The 21,802-nt window shown below is 35.0% G+C and overlaps 1 protein-coding gene across 3 annotated transcripts in view; it reads right to left on the reverse strand.

The window, feature by feature from the left end:
* Window positions 1–21,802, reverse strand: part of Ubc4 (ubiquitin conjugating enzyme 4) — a 387,349-nt gene that overhangs the window by 129,049 nt on the left and 236,498 nt on the right. For 2 of the 3 annotated variants that reach the window (XM_067789894.1, XM_067789892.1), the window contains one exon: window positions 12,449–12,472. The exons of the other annotated variant lie outside the window; for it this stretch is intronic. In XM_067789894.1, the coding sequence (XP_067645995.1) occupies window positions 12,449–12,472 (24 nt within the window). The remainder of the gene's footprint in view (window positions 1–12,448; window positions 12,473–21,802) is intronic. 3 annotated transcript variants of the gene reach the window in all.

Genomic DNA, 21,802 nt, shown 5'->3' on the forward strand with positions numbered 1-21,802 from the left:
GGAAGAAAACCATGGCCAGAAGTCAATTAAACAAAATTTTTGGCAACTAAAGAATATGACGAAGTCAGAATAGCAATAACCAGATTGAAAAACAACTAGGCCGCGGGCGCTGATGGATTGCCTGCGGAGCTTTTCAAATACGGCGGCGATGAGTTGGTAAGGCGCACGCATCACCTTCTTCGCAAAATATGGTCCGACGAGTGCATGCCCGACGATTGGAATCTAAGTGTTCTTTGCCCAGTCCACAAGAAAAGGGATACTGCAAACTGTGCCACCTGTCGCGGAATCAACCTTCTTAATATCGCATATTAGGTCCTGTCAAGTGTATTGTGTGAAAGATTGAAGCCCACCGTGAATCGGCTGATTGGACCTTATCAGTGCGGCTTCAGACCTGGTAAATCTACAATCGACAAGATTTTCACAATGCGCCAAATCTTAGAAAAAACACGCGAAAAAATCTACACACATCACCACTTCATCGGTTTTAAAGCCGCCTTCGGCAGCACGAAAAGGAGCTGCCTATATGCCGCTATGTCTGAATTTGGTTTCCCCTCAAAACTTATACGTCTGTGGAAAATGACGTTGAGCAACACCATCAGCTCAGTCAGAATTGGGGAGGACCTCCCCGAGCCATTCAAAACTAAACGAGGTTTCAGACAGGGTGAACCCCTATCGTACGGTTTCATTAATTTGATGCTGGAGAAAATTTTACTAGCTGCAGAGCTTAACCGGTCTGGAACAATATTCTATAAAAGTGTGCAATTACTGTCATATGCTGACATTGATATCATCTGCCTTAACACCCGCGCCGTTAGTTATGTTTACTCCAAACTGGAAAAGGAAGCGGTAAAGATGGGTTTCATGGTGAATGAGGACAAAACGAAGTACCTGTATCATCGAGCAAAGAGTCGGCGCATATGCGCCTTGGCAACCATGCAACTATTGGCAGCCACAATTTCGAAATAGTAAAATATTTCATTTATTTGGAAACCAGCATTAACACTAACAACGACGTCAGCTCTGAAATATAGCGAATAATCACTCTTGCCAGTAAATGCTAGTGTAGGCAATTGTAAGGCAACCCTCATGATATGTATTACTTGACCATAAAGTCAAGCAATGCTTATTAAACACAACCAACATTCACAATAAGGGTTACCTGTCAAAATGAAAGAAGCCACATTTTTACGCGCATTCAAACTGACCGGTCTAAAATCCCAAATAAATTATGATAAAAGTGGTAAAATTACAAATTTTGAGATAAATGCGCATTTAAAACACAAAAAAATTGATCTAATTAAGGCTGAGTGTGCTAACAAAATAATACATTTAGATAAATTACTTTTGAAGCTCCAAAAAGAAGCTGGCAAGCGCAATATTAATATAATTGAATTGCAAAAACACGATAATCGTTTTAAATACTTTTCGATATCAGATCTGAAAACCACTGGGAATAATATTTTTAAAACATTTAGAAATTATCCTAACCGAACCCGTAGAAACTGTGACAGATGAAGACAAAAAACAAAAACTTATAACAATGTACCATACCGACCCAATTTTAGGAGGACATTTCGGTAGCAAAAAAGTTTATACAAAACTCAGAACCAAATATTATTGGAAAGGCATGACGCGCGATATGGCGAAATTTGTTAAAAATGTCTTTTAAACAAGGTAAAGCCAAAAACAAAAGAAGATTTAGTCCTAACCGAAACACCCTGTAAGCCATTCGAAATTGTTGTTATTGACACTATAGGGCCTCTACCTCAATCCGATAATGGTAACAAGTTCGCTGTCGCCATTATATGCAATCTCAGCAAGCACTTAGTAACGATTGCGATACCTAATAAAAGTGCAAAAACGGTTGCATCAGCAATTTTTGAAAATTTCATACTAATATATGGCATTATGAAAACAATTAAGACAGATTTATGCACCGAATACAAAAATGAAATTTTTTCAGAACTAACAAAATTATTAAAAATAGAACATAAATTTTCCACAGCGTACCATCATGAAACTCTTGGCACAGTAGAGCGAAACCACAGAGTTTTCAATGAATATTTAAGATCTTATCTAAATCCTAATTTTTCCGACTGGGATGTTTACTTGAAATATTTCACTTTTCTTCATATCACAACAACAAACACAGTATTCGATAATAAATTCTCACCATACGAATTAGTCTTTGGCAAAGCAGCTAATTTACCAAATGAACTGCAAACCGATAAAATAGACCCGATTTACAACATAGAAATGCATTAAGTGCATTTTAGGTGCCATTAGGGCCACAAAAGATAATTTAGGTGATCATTTGGTTTTCGAGATATTCGCAAAAAAGTGTGGGTCTGCTAGCTTGCCGTAAAGCTAGTAGACCCACAACTAAAATTAAATTTTTTTTTAATAAAAAATATATCAAAATTCGTAGCCATTTAGGTGCTTTTTAGGGCCAGAAAAGATAATTTAGGTTTTCATTTCGTTTTCGAGGTATTCGCAAAAAAGTGTGGGTCTGCTAGCTTTACGTCAAGCTATCAGACCCACAACTTAAATTTCATTTCTTTTTTTAATAAAAAATATATCAAAATTAGGAGCTATTTATGTGCTTTTTAGGGCCACAAAAGATAATTTAGGTTTTCATTTAATTTTCGAGATATTCGGAAAAAAGTGTGGGTCTGCTAGCTTAACGTCAAGCAAGTAGACCCACAACTTAAATTTCATTTTTTTTTTTAAATAAAAAATGTATCAAAATTAGGAGCTATTTAGGTGCTTTTTAGGGCCACAAAAGATAATTTAGGTTTTCATTTAGTTTTCGAGATATTCGCAAAAATGTGTGGGTCTGCTAGCTTAACGTCAAGCCCGCAGACCCACAACTTAAATTCCATTTCTTTTTTTAATAAAAAATATATCAAAATTAGGAGCTATTTAAGTGCTTTTTAGGGCCTCAAAAGATAATTTAGGTTTTCATTTAGTTTTCGAGATATTCGCAAAAAAGTGTGGGTCTGCTAGCTTAAACGTTACAAAAATGAAATTTAAGTTGTGGGTCTACTAGCTTGACGTTAAGCTAGCAGACCCACACTTTTTTGCGAATATCTCGAAAACGAAATGAAAACCTAAATTATCTTTTGTGGCCCTAAAAAGCACCTAAATAGCTACTAATTTTGATATATTTTTTATTTAAAAAAAAAAATGAAATTTTAGCTGTGGGTTTGCTGGCTTGACGTTAAGCTAGCAGACCCACACTTTTTGCGAATATCTCGAAAACGAAATAAAAACCTAAATTATCTTTTGTGGCCCTAAAAAGCACCTAAATAGCTCCTAATTTTGATATATTTTTTATTAAAAAAAAGAAATGGAATTTAAGTTGTGGGTCTGCTGGCTTGACGTTAAGCTAGCAGACCCACACTTTTTTGCAAATATCTCGAAAATCAAATGAGCACCCAAATTATCTTTTGTGGCCCTAAAAAGCACCTAAATAGCTCCTAATTTTGATACATTTTTTATTAAAAAAATGAAATTTAAGTTGTGGGTCTACTTGCTTGACGTTAAGCTAGCAGATCCACACTTTTTTGCGAATATCTCGAAAACTAAATGAAAACCTAAATTATCTTTTGTGGCCCTAAAAATCACCTAAATAGCTCCTAATTTTGATATATTTTTTATTAAAAAAAGAAATGGAATTTAAGTTGTGGGTCTGCTGGCTTGACGTTAAGCTAGCAGACCCACACTTTTTTGCGAATATCTCGAAAACTAAATGAAAACCTAAATTATCTTTTGTGGCCCTAAAAAGCACCTAAATAGCTCCTAATTTTGATAAATTTTTTATTAAAACAATTAAATTTAAGTTGTGGGTATACTTGCTTGACGTTAAGCTAGCAGACCCACACTTTTTTGCGAATATCTCGAAAACTAAATGGAAACCTAAATTATCTTTTGTGGCCCTAAAAAGCACCTAAATAGCTACTAATTTTGATATATTTTTTATTTAAAAAAAAAAATGAAATTTTAGTTGTGGGTCTGCTGGCTTGACGTTAAGCTAGCAGACCCACACTTTTTTGCGAATATCTCGAAAACCAAATGAGCACCTAAATTATCTTTTGTGGCCCTAAATAGAACCTAAAATGCACTTAATTCTCAAACAACTTAAACTTGTTTTTGAGCAGTTGTGTCTGCCAGCTTTACGCACGTATACATTGGTCCTTATACCGTAATAGGTATTGACGGTGTTAATGTCCCGTTAATTAATGACGAAAATAGAATAAAAATAGAATAAAAATAAATTAAATCAAATTATTTGAATTCGAGGTTAATTTAAAGTTAATTTCTATTGGCTCATTCCATTTCAAGACACCCGGTCCGCGCAGGACATGATTTTTGATTTCGATGAAATTTTTTTAATACGTTGTTCTTTGGTCAAAATAATGAAACACGTGTTTTTTTTTTGCCTCAAACAATTTTTTTTATGGAATTTAATTGTCGATAAATCCGAAAAAAAATTTTTTGAGGCAAAAAAAAAACACGTGTTTCATTATTTTGACCGCAGAACAACATATTAAAATTTCATCGAAATCAAAAATCATGTCCTGCGCGGACCGGGTGTCTTGAAATGGAATGAGCCTATTAAGTTAGAAAGAAAAATTGAAATCAAATAAATTTAAACAACCATTAAAACTTAAGAACTTAATTCATATAATGTATAATATAATAAATTAAAACAAAAAAAAAAATTTTTAATTATAAAAATAAATTTAAGTGCTACTTTAGAGCTAGACTTTAGAATTTAATTCTTAATTTAGATCTAAACATAGATGTAGATATAATGAATTAAAACAAAAAAAAAAATTTGTTAATTATAAAAAATAAATTTAAGTCCTACTTTAGAGCTAGACTTTAGAATTTAATTCTTAATTTAGATCTAAACATAGATGTAGATTTAACTTTTAAAAGGCTGTTAAACTTTTTTAAGGTAAATTACATCGCTTTTGGGACTGAAGAATTTGGCCAATTCTTTTCCATAGGGGGATGATGTAAGGCAACCCTCATGATAAGTGTTGCTTGACCATAAAGTCAAGCAATGCTTATAAAACACAACCAACGTTCACAATAAGGGTTACCTGTCAAAATCAAAGACGCCAAACTGACCGGTCGTGCCTGCACTTGTGGCAGCGAAGTTAAAACATAAAAAAAAAAAATATATATATATATATATATATTACAATTAAAGAGATGGTTGGTGTCATGTGGGAACACATTGCAAGCGGGCATATATTTTGTATGTCGGGGTTGATTCTGGATAGGTAAGAGTTTAACGTGTTACAGTATACAGAACGAAGTTGAGCAAGAGTGACACGCGTTTCCCTGGGGAGTATGCGTTCCTCTTCCGCGAGTTTTGGATACTTTTCTTTGAGTACTGGATTCACCGGGCAATTCCCGTCATAAAGGTCCGACGCCTGTTTGTGGAGTTCACCAAGGACCTGCTTGTGTTTTTTTGCTTCATACGGCTGGGTTCTCAGGTGCCGTATTTCCTTAAAGTGCTTACGGAGATGACTCTTAAGCCCGTAGGCGGTGCTGGTTCATCAATCAGATGTCTGTTGGGATGCTCAGGTTTCTGGTTATTCAACAGGAACTGTTTGGTCAGCATGTCATTTCTCTCCGAGAATACTCCCCGCCTCATTATGCAGATGGTGTTCTGGGGACATAAGAAGACAGCCCGTGGCAATTCTGAGAGCAGTATTTTGGCAGGCTTGTTGCTTCTTCCAGTCGGTAATTTTTAGGCTTGGCGGCCATATGGGTGACGCGTAGCACGTAATCGGCTGGCTAATTGCTTTGTATGTAGTCATGAGCGTTTCTTTATCTTTTCCCCAGGTACTGCCAGCGAGGGATTTGAGGATTTTGTTACGGCTCTGAATTCTCGGAACAATTGCGGCTGCGTGCTCACCAAAATGTAGATCCTGATCAAACGTCACACCCAAGATTTTGGGGTGTAAGACAGTCGGTAGCGTAGTGCCATCGACGTGGATGTTCAAAATGGTCGACATTTGGGACGTCCATGTTGTAAATAAGGTCGCGGAAGATTTAGTCGGTGATAATGCCAGGTTTCGCGAGGCGAAAAAACTGGAGAGCTCAGGGAAGTAGCCGTTTATTTTATTGCATAGCTCATCGATCTGTGGGCCTGGGCCTGTGGCCATTATTGTGCAGTCATCGGCGTAGGAAACGATTGTGACTCCTTCCGGTGGTGAAGGTAGCTTAGATATGTAGAAATTAAACAAAAGTGGGGATAGGACACCACCCTGTGGCACCCCTTATTTAATTCTCCTTGGTTTTGATGTTTCGTATGTATGGTCCCGAGAAACATATATATTTGTAGTCCGACTCTTTGCGAAATCTGAAATAACTTTAATAAAGAAAATTTTAAAATTATTATATCTAAATACTGGCGAATAGTTTATTTTTATTGAAAACAAGGAAATACCGCGAGTGTAAGTCAGTGCACACAATTTTAATAGGCATCTAAATACTGACGAATAGTTTATTTTTATTGAAAACAAGGAAATACCGCGAGTGTAAGTCAGTGCACACAATTTTAATAGGCAGGCCGTATTCTAGCCAGTACATGGCAAAAATCCATGTCCACCACAATGGACATACAGATGACCACGATGGTTATCTTACACAATTGAAAAGTAAAGTCCTCTCTCGGCAAACAAAAATCATGCTCTACAAGTCACTTATTTATTTATCGTACTCGTCCTGCTATAAGGTGCAGAAGCATGGACCATGACAACATCAGATGAGGCGGCTCTGGGAGTGTTCGAGAGAAAAATTCTTCGAAAGATTTATGGACCTCTACGCGTTGGCGAGCACCGAAGAAGATTAACGATGAGCATAGTTCAGCGAATTAAAACGCAGTGGCTTCGCGGGCTAGGCCATGTTATGCGAATGAAAGACAACGCTCCGGCTAAGAAAGTGTTTCTATCGGAACCCGCCTATGAAAGGAGAAGAGGGCGGCCCCCACTCCGCTGGAAGGATCAGGTGGAAAACGATTTAAACTTCCTTGATGTGACCAATTGGCGCCACTTGGCAGAGAGAAAAAGCGACTGGCGCGCCTTGTTGGACGGCCATAACCGTTTAAACGATTAAGCTCAACTCACTCTAAAACTTTTGTATGAAATTAAGATTATAATGGGGGTAAATTCCTGTTGAAATAATTTTTTGGTGTAAAAATGCCCATTTTTGTGAACGTATTGATGTTGACAATAAAAAAATGGATGATATTACTATAAAAAAACATGTAATATTTTGATTTACACCCGAAAAGTACGTAGTTTTACGTAAGAAGTGTACAAAAGCATACATGCTTTGTAATTTCACACAACAATGTGTAAATTTTGGTCACTTATTATCGTACTTTGTTTCAGGTAACTGTAAATTTTCATTTTCTGTGAAATCGTCGCGTTTATCGCCTCGTGATTGAAAAAAATGAATAACCTTTAAAATATAATTATAAATAAGTGATAAGCCATAAAATATATGTAATTATAAATAAGTGAATAAGCTTTACAAATATATTAGAAATGTTTGTGTGTAAAGTGTGTGCAAATAAATAAGTGAATAAGCTTTACAAATATATTGGAAATGTTTGTGTGTAAAGTGTGTGCAAAGCAAATTAAGGAGTTATCATTTGCATTTATATGCGCATAGGGAACTAAGTTCCAATTTGTTTGAATGTTTGTTTCCAAAATGCAATAAAAAGTTTTCAGACTACAATATCTATGCAGTTCATTTTTCAAAAGATCATTCTGCTAAAGACGCCGTGGTTGAAGGTGTCACCACTGTGTACCACAAATTGAATTGTTCGATGGCTTCTTACGACTTTTTCGCTATAAACCCTTAGTGTTTAAAATCGCGCTCTTAGGGCGTAAATATAAGCAACTGGTGCGTACAATTTTAGGCATATAATGTCTAATAAAGTATTCCACCTTTTTTGCGTAAAATTCAACAAGAGATTTTTAAAAATAAAGATGTGTAATATTACACATTTATAGTGGTTAAAGTGTTGCCTACCATTTTGGTAGTAAATTTACGATTTTCGCTTTAGAGTGTAAGTAAGTAAGTAAAGATCCATCGACAATGAGAAACCTGTTTTATAAAATAAATCAGAAATAAAGGTATGTACACATAACGTTCTTTCATGTTACCTCTTCTGGAGCGTTTTACGGTGTATATTTTGATTTTTTCTTGGTATGTAATCGTCTCCACTATCTCAAAACAGGCTTTGAAAAAAATTTTAACTTACCGAGTTATTCGCGATTATAATTCACTTTACATTTCATTTTGTATAACGGTTTTCTTGAGTATTTTAGTTCCGTGTATATACAAAGATATTAAAGAGAATGCACAGTAAGTCCGCTTCCAGCAAGATACGAATTTCAAAGATTACTTAAGGTTTTATCATTATATTTTAAGATATCATATGAAGACACAAAAAAAGCACTATAAAATTGTATCTTGTTTTATTTTAAATTGTATAGGCTTTTTAAATCGTTTGTTACAGAACCAATACTTTTCCCCTAAAAGAGATCAAACATTGAAATTCGGCTGAGAAATTCCACTTAGATCACTTCTAAACAAAAAATATTGGTTCTGTAACAAACGAAGATAAAATTTGTTATTTCTGTTTTTTGCTTCTTCATATGAAATAGAAGAATACAACGATAAAACCTTAATTTATTTTTGAAATTCGTATCTTGGTGAAATCAGAATTGATTGTGGATTATTTTCACTAATCCTTTTGTATATACACGTAACCAAAATTGTCAAGAAAACAAGTGATGCAAGAGTTTTCAATATATTTTGTAAGGTTTCTCTGACGTTTCTAACAATTTATACCTCGTTAGAAGCGCAAAGAAGTCCCTTTCCTGAGGACGTAAAAGGTTTTTTCGCTCCACAAATAAAAATAATGTTATAAGCCAATATATGATTCTACCTATGAAAAGGGGGTTTTTGGCCCCTTACTTCAGAGTTTTAGGGTATTATGGAAATTCTAAGTACGTGGGGACTATGTGCTCGACCTATAAATTGTGGTATATACCTATTGACAAAAGTATATTTTCAGAGCCAAACTATGCAATTGACAATGCACCAAAATGCAGTTTTCTCAAAAAGCGCTCGGGGAATATTCGTAAAATTTTCTTGATAAGCTTATTTTAGCTCATAAAACAGGAACCCGAGAAGAATATGAGGTGGTCTGACTTCGAATTAAAACATAGTTCAGGCACCCCTGTGCGAGCAAACACTGGCATTGATAAACCAAAATGGACGCACTAAAACGAAGGAAAGAATGCAAGGGTGGTTTAAAGCCAGGGCGTACTATTGTTGTGAAACTCCAAAATGATACTGATTATACAAAGCCAATCCTTCAAACACAAGCTCTACGAAGTAGTCCATTGGCCAATCAACAGAGTGTGGGACAACGAACCATGTCCGCGACCCGTGTCTTCCGTGGACCAGATACTCGTTTTGTAATTTAGCTAATTTGGTATCGTGTTATAAACATTAAATAAATGTAAGGCGCGTAACCTCCGAAGAGATTTAAGGATGAGCTTCTCTTCCCATTTGCGTCGTGCTCCTCTTATTTTTTCCTACAAATTGGCGGGACATGACAGACTTCTTTTATGCCGACTCTGAACGGCATCTGCAAGATGGGTTTTTACTGAGAACTTTTCATGGCAGAACTACACTCGGAGTGCTTGCCAAACACTGTCGATATCGTGTTATACGTGAACGAAAAATAAGAACCGTATTCGTGAACGATTCCGATCAGTGAATGTACTAAAAAAGTTGTCAAAGTCAAACAAATTTATTCGATAGCAAGAAGGCTTTCAAGTAGTGTGAACATTTTTTGTAAACACTTTAGTTTTGTTAACAAATATATGCAGAAATCCGTTTTGAAATTGGAGTTCAATAAACAAATTCTAAGCTGGAAAGTGCGGCTGACAATCAATGACTCATACAGCAGCATCGACAGCTACAACAACAGCAGCAAAAATATTGATGTGGTACGTTAGCTTTAAGGTATTTATAGGACTAACAAGATTTAGAAGTTAGTTATAGTAATGTAACCACAATTATCGGAGTGCGCGCAAGGCCTCCAGAAAAGAATAGTAAAACAAAAAGTGAAGTTTATTACATTAATTACCACCAACTGATTCTCATTATTTGGCGCCCCACGGTAGGTTTGAGACTAGCCGATAATAAAAAGTAAAATGCAATCTGGCTATGGTACATGATTTGTGAAGGCTTTTAGATGATATAAAAACTGAAATGAAAATCATGCGATCTGCCGTTTTTTCTTAGGTTGAAAAAGTAAATTTTTTTATAATCGGGTTCAAAATAGTTCATAAATAACAATTTTTAGTTCAAATATGCAGAACTACACATTGTTTAAATAATATTTTTATAAAGATACCACTAATTTTACCGTTAATTAAAATATGTAAACAGTAAGCTTGGAGCTTTTGGTTTGTTTACATTTATTTTAGTATAAGCATGTAGTAAGATGCTACATTCAGTGCACTAATTTCTGGCTTATCCATCGTATTAAAATGAAAGTTATCACGCATAAAAAAACTGTCACTTATCGCACGCTGAAAATCGGTTGGAACCAGGGATGCACCTTAACGTTAAGCCTAATCGTTTATCAAAAAATGTCTACCGTTTCCGTTGAAACACTTCGAAATATTATCGATAAAAAAGTTATCAAGATAAATTGTATACGAAAAGCTTTCGTTAACGTTAAAAACGTTAACAAAAACGTGATACTTTATGTTTGAATTCTGCTGGCCATGGTGAAGCCGTAAGGTGGTAACAGCGAGCAGACATACACACAAACTCCATGTAATTTGTTTGTGTAATTCGTTGGCGGTAATGTCAAAAATACTCTGAGAAATTTTCGTCAAAATTCATGAGAAAAGTTGCAATCAGCTTGCCTAATGCTTTCACCTTTAATGACTCCGCCATCAATCAGCTTTGCCAGCATAGTTTGAAATTAATAATCAACATAAACGATTTGATTTCGTTTTGATATGGCAGAAAACGAAACAAAATCATTTTGTTAATTTGACGTTCTTAACGTTAATAAACGAAACGAAATGACTTTGTTTCGTTTATTAACGTTAATTATCGTAACGAAATGATATCGGTTCGTTGGTTAAGCAGGCCTGGTTGAAACTGTGCTTATTGTGTATTGTACTTTGGAACAGAAAATAAACGAACATGTAGTGTATAGGAGCAGGGACCAGCGGTTGCCGAGAGCATTGTGTGAAAATTGTAGAAACAAGTTGTACCTGAAGAAAAAAGTGACAGTGAAACGTCTAGTAAATTACCCGATTATTTCGACTACCATATTCCGTGTAACACTCGGTCAAGGGCTGACAACTCATGTGAGTGTATATTGTGTAAGACAGTAAGTTTTCTAGTCAACCAAATAAAGAAGTAAGTAAACAAAATTATTTGAAGCGTTAATGTGCAAGGGTAATAGTCTAGTTGAGGGGTCGACTGCTAATACGCTACCAAAAATATCGAGAGAGGTGTCAAACGACGCGTCTTGACATCAGTATTAATAATCCGAAGGCGGAAAATAAAAATTTTAACTCGTTCAAAAGATATTAACGAAAAACCGAAAAAAGACCCGTGGGTACCTCCGAAACCGGGGGTGGGATCCATAATATTTTTGCGCAGAATACCTTTCTGCGTTTGCGGCCTTCGGCCGCGCTTATAAAAAATAACCCTGGGCTACGCCATGCCAAGTCCGGGTGTGTGGTATAACCGTGGCTATCGCCACCGGGATGCATAATTTTTTTTGTGGGTACAAACACAACAACAATCACATGAAAATCGCCAACTTTAACTGCAAATATCTCCGGATAGATAAAATTGTTCTTTTCCGCCTTCGGATTATTGTTATCGAGATTAATACGCGTCTTTTGACACCTCTCTCTATATTTTTGGTAGCGTATTAGCAGTCGACCCCTCAACTAGACTATTACCTGTGCAAGTTGTTTATCAATTACACTAGTCAACAAGAGAAACTACTTTGAAGTCTAACTATTTCATTTCGACGTATTATGGCCCCCTAAGTACAAAAACACCCAAAATTTAAAATTCTATGGATACGATTTTTTTTTTTTTTCTTTTTCTAAATCACGAATTTTCACAGAGGTCTTTCCATTTATTTTATGATATCTTGGAAATTACTTATCTAAATTCGTTGAAAGAAACACCAGTGGATTCACCGCAAAATTTTCTTCAAGTCTTGATAAGAACATTTTTTTATATGATCGACGGTTGTGGAGTTATTCACATAAAAATGTAAAAAAAAATAATTTTTGCAAAATCGAACTTTTTTTATTTTTCAAAAATTCATAAAAAATCGAAGGTTTTAAAAACTTACCAATTTTATTTCACGGTCTGAAAACTGAAAAGATTATAAATAATTAAAACCTTATTTCGTACAAACAGATGAATAAATGTTGGTTTTATTGACAATAGCCGTGTTTTTTAACACGCGTATATCCGTTTACGCTTAAACTTTATATTGACTGCTAAGAGACAAACTATAAATACACCTCTGAAATTGCTGCGCATAAATTTTGTCCTACTAAATTTCAATACGCATTATACTCAGATGTAACTGAAATATGTGTCTTTGTTTCACCCTGTACACTAATTCTATGTATTATATGTGTGTCCACAATTCATCGCAACTGATTCAGCTATATGTTATACCCTATGGCCATCAGAGCGTTGCGTCTCCGCTTTTCGCTACACCCTGTTGCTGTAGCTAGTTGTTTTACCACAGCCGCTAGATGGGTCTCCTAAGCATTATCTAAGCGAAAATAGGCGTTTTTTAACACGCGCAAACGAAACGTATACGCGCGTGTTAAAAAACACGGCTAATAAAGTGAAAATACCCAACTTAGCGAAAATTTTGCATATCAAGCCTATTATAGTTTTTACAAACAAATTAATTAGGTATGACATTTTGCGCAACTTGTCTTTTTAAAACTTACTACGGGCATCGCTAGAAATGAGAAAACTCCATAATGACACTCAAGAAATTTTTCCCCGTCAATTTTTCTTAAGGAAAAACTCAGGTCATAAGAAAAAATGCCTCTGTATGGAAAATTTAAGTTGCCAACGCGGGTTTTCGTAAGAAAGAAGTGTGGTCATGTATATTTGTTATCAAATAAATACAACTTTTTCCTTGAGGCATTTCTTGCGATGTTTTTAGAATGCTTAAATCATAAAAACAAAAAAAATAAATTATCACTCCGTCATAGAAACTGTTATACCTACCTACTGAACATCCCAGCCTGGCCATATCCCATAGCATATGACGTTTTTTTGAAAACCCCTATGCCTCTGACACAGTCCTTGTTAAATGATCTTATAAGAGACCTAGAGCTTCCAAAAGATAAGTCAGAGCTACTTGCATCCCGTCTAAAAGAAAGACATTTATTAGAAAAACAGGTTACGATAACTACCTATCGTGAGCGACATAAGCCATATGCTTGTTTTTATAGAAATAAAAAAAGGACGTGTGGCACTCGGGGACTGCCACGGTAAAGCTATTGCATATTATCAACTTATGCAATTATAATATTTATGCGTTATTTTGTTTTCTTTGATATTAATTCAAGTTTTTTCTTTGATATTAATTCAAGTTAAACTTTTTAAGCGTGGTGACCGATAAGAAAACAAATTTTTTACTTTTATTAAATAAATCTAGCGTGCAGGTCATCTGGCATCTGGCGGTTACCAGTGCCATCTACAGCGCAGTAGTGAAGATAAATGTACACCAAAGACAACAACCAATATTCGCATAAATAGATCCAATTTTATGTAATCAGCCTGTTGCTAACACCGAAACTTTTTCGAACTTTTTTTAAAAAATATCCGTTACGGTTTTTTTTTTTTGATTTAGTCGCCAAGCCCGCGATAAAATCTATGCAATAGCTTAACAATATATGTTTTTGCTTTGATATAACTGGACTTTTTGGAAATCTTGGCCGAACATATGACGCATGTGAATGGAGATTATTTATTGATAGTAACAAAGAAAGCCTTAAAGCAGTTTTATTACACAATGGCAATCAGAAGCCATCGATATCCATCGCACACGCCGTAAATATGAAGGAGACTTATGAAACCATGTCCAAACTTTTAAAATATATTCATTATGAAAAACACGATTGGAAAATATGTTGCGACTTGAAAGTGGTAGCTTTACTAACTGGACTACAAGGTGTTTACACAAAACATTGTTGTTTTCTTTGCCTTTGGGATAGCCGAGATCGAAGCGCACATTATGTAAGGAAGGACTGGCCAGCAAGAACCAATCACGAAGTAGGCACACACAATATAAAATATGCTGCTCTAATAAAAAAGGAGAATGTGATTTTTCCGCACACACATCAAGCTTGGATTAGTCAAGAATTTTGTTAAGGCGCTAAACAAAAATGAAAAAGCATTTGATTATATTCAAACAATATTTCCAAAATTATCCGCTTCAAAAATTTCTGAAGGTGTTTTTGATGGTCCACAAATCCGAAAACTACTACAGAGCTCAACATTCGAGACGTTACCATCACCCGATGAAAAGGCTGCTTGGAACTCATTTAAGCTGATTGTTTCAAATTTTTTATGAAATAATCGGGGTCCAAATTATAAGGAAATCATTTCTGATTTACTAACGAACTATTCGAAAATCGGTAAGTAGGAATATGATATGATTTTTGTATATTCATCATAATTGTAACCTCTAAATTACATATACATATAATTTCAGGTGCACACGTGTCTCTAAAAATGCATTTCTTACACTCCCATTTGGATTTTTTCCCTTCAAATCTTGGTGATGTCAGTGACGAGCATGGAGAACGATTTCACCAACAACTTAAGTCAATGGAGGAGCGTTATCAAGGATTCTGGAACGAAAATATGATGGGGGATTATAATTGGTTTCTTATACGAGAATCAAATTCAGAAAATTACAGTAGACAAGCAAAAAGCAGAAACTATTTCTAAATATTTCAATTACTAATTTTGTATAATTTCTTTAATAAAGGTATCTTAAATAGCTAAATAAACAAAAATATTAAAAATACGTATTTTCCCTTCATTCACTTAATTGTTAATAATATTACCGTTTATCCATGGATTTAAAGATTGCCTGATTTGGAATGTTCACAGTTTTACGATCATCTAATAAAAGTTGTAAGTTTTTATCTCTTTCGATTTTTTACGAATTAAAGAAGAAAAAAATGGAAATTTTTAATACAAAAAATCGATTTTTTATAATGCGATGCAAATAAATCTGAAACCAATAAGTATTTAAAAAAAATTGTATTAAAACAATTTTAAGGTAATTTTATTTGCTATTATATGCTGTTTTCTCCAACAAATTCGGACAACCCGTTCCAGAGATATGATAAAATCAATGGATATCCCTTTTCAAAAAAGGCAAATTTTAGAAAAAAAAAAAACAAAAACGAATCCATAGAATTTTAAATTTCGACCATTTTTATAATTAGAGGAATATAGCAAATAAAAAAAAATAGTGGTGATCCAGGGTAATGCAAAAAGTTTAATTTTGTAGAGCAGTGTTATTGGGCGAGGTAAAAATCACCGATGTTCAAAAAATACGCTTTTTGATAATTTGGAGTTAAACATTGAAAATTCTTTGAGCAATAAAAAGAAAGAACAACTTGCAGCAGACAAAGTTGAATAATCAAGTCTCAAAAAGCACAGGTGCAACTAAATTATTTATGAAAAATCACAAATTCAAGTGACTGTTAGTATTTAATAGTAGTAGTAGTAGTAGTAGTATATATTTATTTTAACAAATCAGAATACAGCTTATGACTAAACCTACTATGAAAATCGAACAAACATATAAATACAATAAATAAATAAAAGTACAAAATCGCGACAATAACAGAATTTGTTGCGTGTCGCATTGCATGTTAAACAAATTGCTTACAAGCTATGAGAATTCGTTTAATATTAAGTTCCTGAATTTAATGCTGTCTGCAAGAAACTTGGCAAGAGTGTCGAAATAACATCCATTTAAAATAGCAATGACCTTTGCCATATCAAAAGTTCTTTCCCCAAAATAGAGCAAACGGATATTGTTATATATAGGACATGAACCAATAAAGTGATAAGCGTCTTCTGTCACCTGCAAGTTACACACTGTGCAAAATGGAGACGATATGTTTTTGTAAGCTCTTGCGTTTAGGTTCAGCAAACCTCCACTTGCACGTAGAATTAAGCTAACGGCATAAGCGGTGAAATCATCCGTGAAATATGAACTCTCTAATGGCACTAACATAGGGTACAGATCGTGGGTAGTAGACTTTTGACCCATTTCTAGGAACATACTCGTATTACTCTCAGCAAGGCGATCTAAAAGCGAAGACGTGAAAACCTGAATTTTAGCTATTGAAAATTCCGTAATGAAAGGTAAATTAACTCTGTTAACGAGTTCTTTCCAAACGTTTGCCCAAGAGATCCCCATCTTGGCTGTCTCCACTGCCAGGATGCGAGGTAGTCTGCCATAAGTCTGAGACAACGAGCAATATAAAACATGTGTAGACGGAGCGTGTGTGTGTTACAAACCTGTTTCCAGATGCAGCATGTAATTTGGCGTGTTAGAGGGAAGGAAAATCAGCTTTTTTATAAAAAATCTAGAGTTTCTCGACTTGGTCGAAATGGGCGACTCCCCATACTTGTGCGCCATAAAACATGATGGACCTGGAAGCAGCTTCAAAGATTTTTTTTTCTGGCTCAAACAGATACGGGGGTTGTTAATATAGCTCAACCACGTTGCGTTAATAGCGTTTTTAGCATCCACCAACTTTGAATCTAAGTGCTTAGTAAAAGGTAACTAGCAAGTGAGGAGAACACCTAATTATTTGTATTCGTTAACTATTTCAATGTCTTCGCTGCCATAAGACCATTTCCAGGATCCAGGCATCCTACCATCTTTCCTAGATATCATAATTTTAGACTTGCTCAGATTGACAGTTAGTGTCCATTGGCTACAGTAGTCGCAAATGGAGGTTATCATTTCCTGAAGCTGTTCAGGAGATTCAGCAAGTAGGACCAAATGATCCGCATACATAAGTACCTTTAACTTACTGATATCAACCATGACGCCCCCGGCGGAGATGTCAGCTGTGTCTTTCTTTCTATTAATATAGCAAAATAGAGAGAGAACTGTTAATAGAAAGGAAGACACAGCTGACATCTCCGCCGCATATCTTTTATGTTTATAAAGTTTTTGTTTACATTTTCACATTCTTAGGTATTCACCGAACACACCCTTTCATACATACGTACATATGTAAACAAGTCATACCAATTATGTTCGATGACCAAAGTCCAGTTTAATGACAAGTGTACTACATATTACTAGTACCATTTTTATACTTTTAATTTTCATACATAACTTAGTTTATACTAAAATTGTGCAATTTGTGACGCCTAATGTAATCTAGGGATACATACATTTACATATATAAGTTTTTTACTAAATAATCTGTTTACTTGATTCTAACCGAAATTTCTTTTAATAACTTTCTTTTATGTACATTGTTGTTGTGATAAAATTACTGGTTTGTGATAAAAAATTTACCAAATAAATTCAGTTTCGCTCCTGAAGAAGCTAAGGTGCTTAGCGAAACGTTGAGCCGAAATAGTGGAGTTTAATTTAGCTTTGCACTAAGCAAATAATGGTCAAAAAGCCTATTTATACTGCTGTTAAATACATAATTGACCGGCTATCTTTTAATTAAATCATTCACTTGATTCTCATTTCGATATTAAAAAGTTCCAGTTTACCGTATCGAAAAAGTAAAAGAGTCTGTTGTTGAGGAAGAACTTGTATTTTGCAAGAATGTGCAGAAATTCATCAATGACGTTAAAACAAGCCGAGGAGTAGCTAATGTTCACTTGAAATTGGGTGCAGATAGTGGTGGGGGAATCCTTAAAATAATGTCCTTAAATAACCTTATCGATTCAGTCGTATGATTAAGATTCATTGGGCAAAAAAAATCGGAAAAGATAGACGTATAATACTGGTAGTGTTGGAAAAATTTTAAATATTCGGGAGTGAATAAGTTCTTATTAATTGAATTAACGGAGTTTTCTGAAGAGAAATAAAAAAAATGTATCTGTTTTATGGAATTTGTTACTATTGAATTAGATTTTGATGGATCAATTGCAGCTGATCTAAAACTAACAAACATTTTAGTTGGACTAATGCCGCATAGTAGCAGCTATCCATGTACGTGGTTTACTGCACCCAAAGATGAATTAGATGGTGTTGGAGAACTCCGAACTATCGGAAGCTGCATGTCAAACTTCGAAGCTTGGAAAAATAGTGGGAGCAAAAAACAAAATTTCAAAAATTATTATGGTTGATCACATTCCCCTATGATTTCAGACAAAAGAGATAAATTAATAATTGATTTAATTGCAAAACTACCTATGTGATAATATGCATACAAACTTTCAAGATATTGCTGACTGTGGGCAAAATAATGCAATGTAAGTCGAGAGATAATGTATGGAAATTCAGGCTTTTCCGCAAAGTTGATATTCTACGTCAGCTTTGTGAACAAACGAACAATTTTAGCTGCATGAAGTACGTAAAATGTTTTGCAGATTTCAATAATGTTGTCTTGTTTTCGAACCGAAAGAAAAACTACTTACAGCCAAAACATTTCTATATTTCGAGCCACCTACAAAGATCTAGGTATCAATATGACCCCAAAAGTTCACGCCGTTTTTTCCCACGTGGAAGATTTTTGTAAAAGACATAATAAAGGTTTCGGTTTTTTCTCTGAACAAGCTGTCCAATCTGCTCATGCTGACTTCAAAAAAATTTGGAAGAAATGCAAAATTCAGAATACTAATGATAGGTATTTTGAATATTTTTTAAAGGCCGTTTGTGAATATAATAGCAGACATCTGTAACGTTATTTATTGCATACGAAATGATGTAAAATATTTTCAATAACGATGCAATATATATTACCTTTATAAAAATAATATTTAAACAATGTATATTTCTGCATATTTTGATATTGCGAACGATAGCTCAGACGAACGATTCGCCTCCACACGATTTCTTCTAGCAATGATATTCGCTATCATTTTCGTTCCGCCTTTACGTTTTTTACTTCATGTCAAACATGCAGGCTAAAGCAATTGTCAAATGATATGTTGCCATCGTTTAACATAGTGCTTATACACTAGCGATTCACCTATGAGGCGAAACGAACGTTCGTTGCGTAATAGAGAATGAGGCCCCTAATCTAAAAATGTACTTTTTCACATTTAGAGTGATATGTAATCACAATCGATGGAAATTTTGAAAAAAATAAATATATTCTACTCGGTTATAAAAAAAATTTACTTTTTTCAACCTTAGAAAAAAACTGTAGATCGGATGATTTTAATTTATGTTTTTATATCATCTAAACGCCTTCATAAATCATGTATCATAGCCAGATTGCGGATACTTTTTGTTATCCTACAAACCTACCGTGGCCCAGAAAATAGAAGGACCAACACCCAGAAACAAACAAATTGAAATAACAAGCAATCCAACAGGAAATCATCACATCCACCTCAACCACATCACAAGCGAATGAAGGAAAGAATTTGGGAATAAATTATTTGTAAGTAGTGTAAGTGTAAGTGAAAATTGTAAAGGAAAGAAGAAACGATTTTGAGGAAATTTTTTTTTTTTTGAAGGTTGAGTTTATGAATATTGATATTATTTAGAGAATCAGTTCAGGAAGGAACTGTTCAAAAAATGAACGCTGATCAGATAACAGCTATTGTGAAAGCGTAGACGCAGCAATTGAACATCAAAAGGAAACCTTTGATCATAGAATAGGAGAATTAACAAAAAAACTGGCCACTTTTTCCACAACATCGTTACCAATAGTTTACGAACTTCTACAAATAATCCCAAATACCCGGGTGAAGAACCCTTGGATTTGGTAAAATCACTTCCAGAGTTTGAAGGAAGGATTGGCACCTACGTGTCCTGGTGTCAAGCTGCTCATACGGCTTATGAAGTTTTCAAAAATTATCCAAACAGCTCAAGACACTACCAGGCAATAGGAATAATAAAAGGAGCAGCCGATGCTGTCATTGCATCATTTAACACTGTCTTGAATTTCGATGCCATTATGGCTCGGCTTGACTTCACATATGCGGACAAACGTCCTATATACCTAATAGAACAGGAACTTTCCACCTTGCGTCAGGGTAACTCAATGTATTTGATTATTTCGGTGAAGTCGATAAGAAATTAACTTTGTTGACGAACAAAACTATCATGACGCATGTAGGTCCAATGGCAGAAACCATATGCTCTAGATATAGGGCTGATGCTCCCAGAGTTTTCTTTTCTGGGCTTAAACGGCCATTGTATGATATATTATCTCTTTAATTGTAATGTGGAACCAACGCCTCTAACACCCCTTTCGCCCCTGTCGCAAGTTTCCTTGGACTCCCGTTAGAGATATTGATGACAATTTGTGATCGGTCGCAGCTATTAGGTGGAGCGAAACATGGCTACAACAACAACAACAACAACAACAAGGAGTTAGATAATAGCTAAGCGTGGGGCAGTTGAGGGCGAGCAGTTTAATGTGAGTTATAAGGAAGTAATTTGATGTGTTTGTAGGCGTATGAGTCATGGCGCAGTGGATGACGTACCCGACTTAAACGTTTGGGGTTGCGGGTGCAAAGCCCACTGCAACCAAGCATTTTTTAAATTTATTATTTTATAAATTATTAGTTTAATGGACTGTATTTTATGTTCATTTAGTTTATGGTGTATTTAAAACACGGGACGATGCAAAAGCATCGGTACACCTTTATGTATTTAGTTTATGGTGTATTTATCGAATAGTATAGTATTATTATCGAATAGTATAGTGGGTGCGTTCGGAAAGCAGGCACAACTTGATGTGATTTACACAGACTTCTCCAAAGCCTTCGATAAGGTATGTCATACCATACTTTTGCAGAAGTTACGAAGTTACGGAGTTAGTGGCATTCTCATTAATTTCTTCGCTAGTTTTCTGTCAAACAGGAAACTATTTATTAAGTTAGGGAATACAACCTCAAGACTATTTATCGACGCGTGGTCAGGTATACCTCAGGGTACTCACTGCGGACCACTGCTATTTCTTTTATTTATTAACGACCTACCGAATTGCTTTAAATTCGCTAAGTGCCTAATGTTCGCGGATGACGTCAAACTTTTTTGTACCGTTCGTGATGCAAGTGATAGCCATAAGTTACAAGTCGATCTCAATTCACTGAATCAGTGGTGCACTTTGAATTGTCTCAAACTGAACATCAATAAATGCTGTGTTGTCACCTTCTCTAGGAAGTCTAACAACATAATATTTAGTTACAATATAGACAATTGTGCTCTAGCTAGAAGTACCAAAATGAAAGATTTGGGTGTTATTTTCGACTCAAAGCTAACATTTTCTCAACACATTGACTTAATAGTATCAAAAGCTTTTTCTATGATAGGGTTCATAAGAAGAAATTCAATGGATTTCAGAGATCCTTGCACTTTAAAAGCTCTTTACATATCTCTTGTTCGAAGCAGACTAGAGTATTGTTCTCTAATATGGTGCCCATACTATGAAACCCACTCAAACAAAATCGAAAGAGTTCAAAAAGTTTTCACGAAATTTGCTCTAAG

Source organism: Eurosta solidaginis, chromosome 5 (genome assembly GCF_040869045.1).
Source record: "Eurosta solidaginis isolate ZX-2024a chromosome 5, ASM4086904v1, whole genome shotgun sequence".
NCBI classification, from domain to species: Eukaryota; Metazoa; Arthropoda; class Insecta; order Diptera; family Tephritidae; genus Eurosta; species Eurosta solidaginis.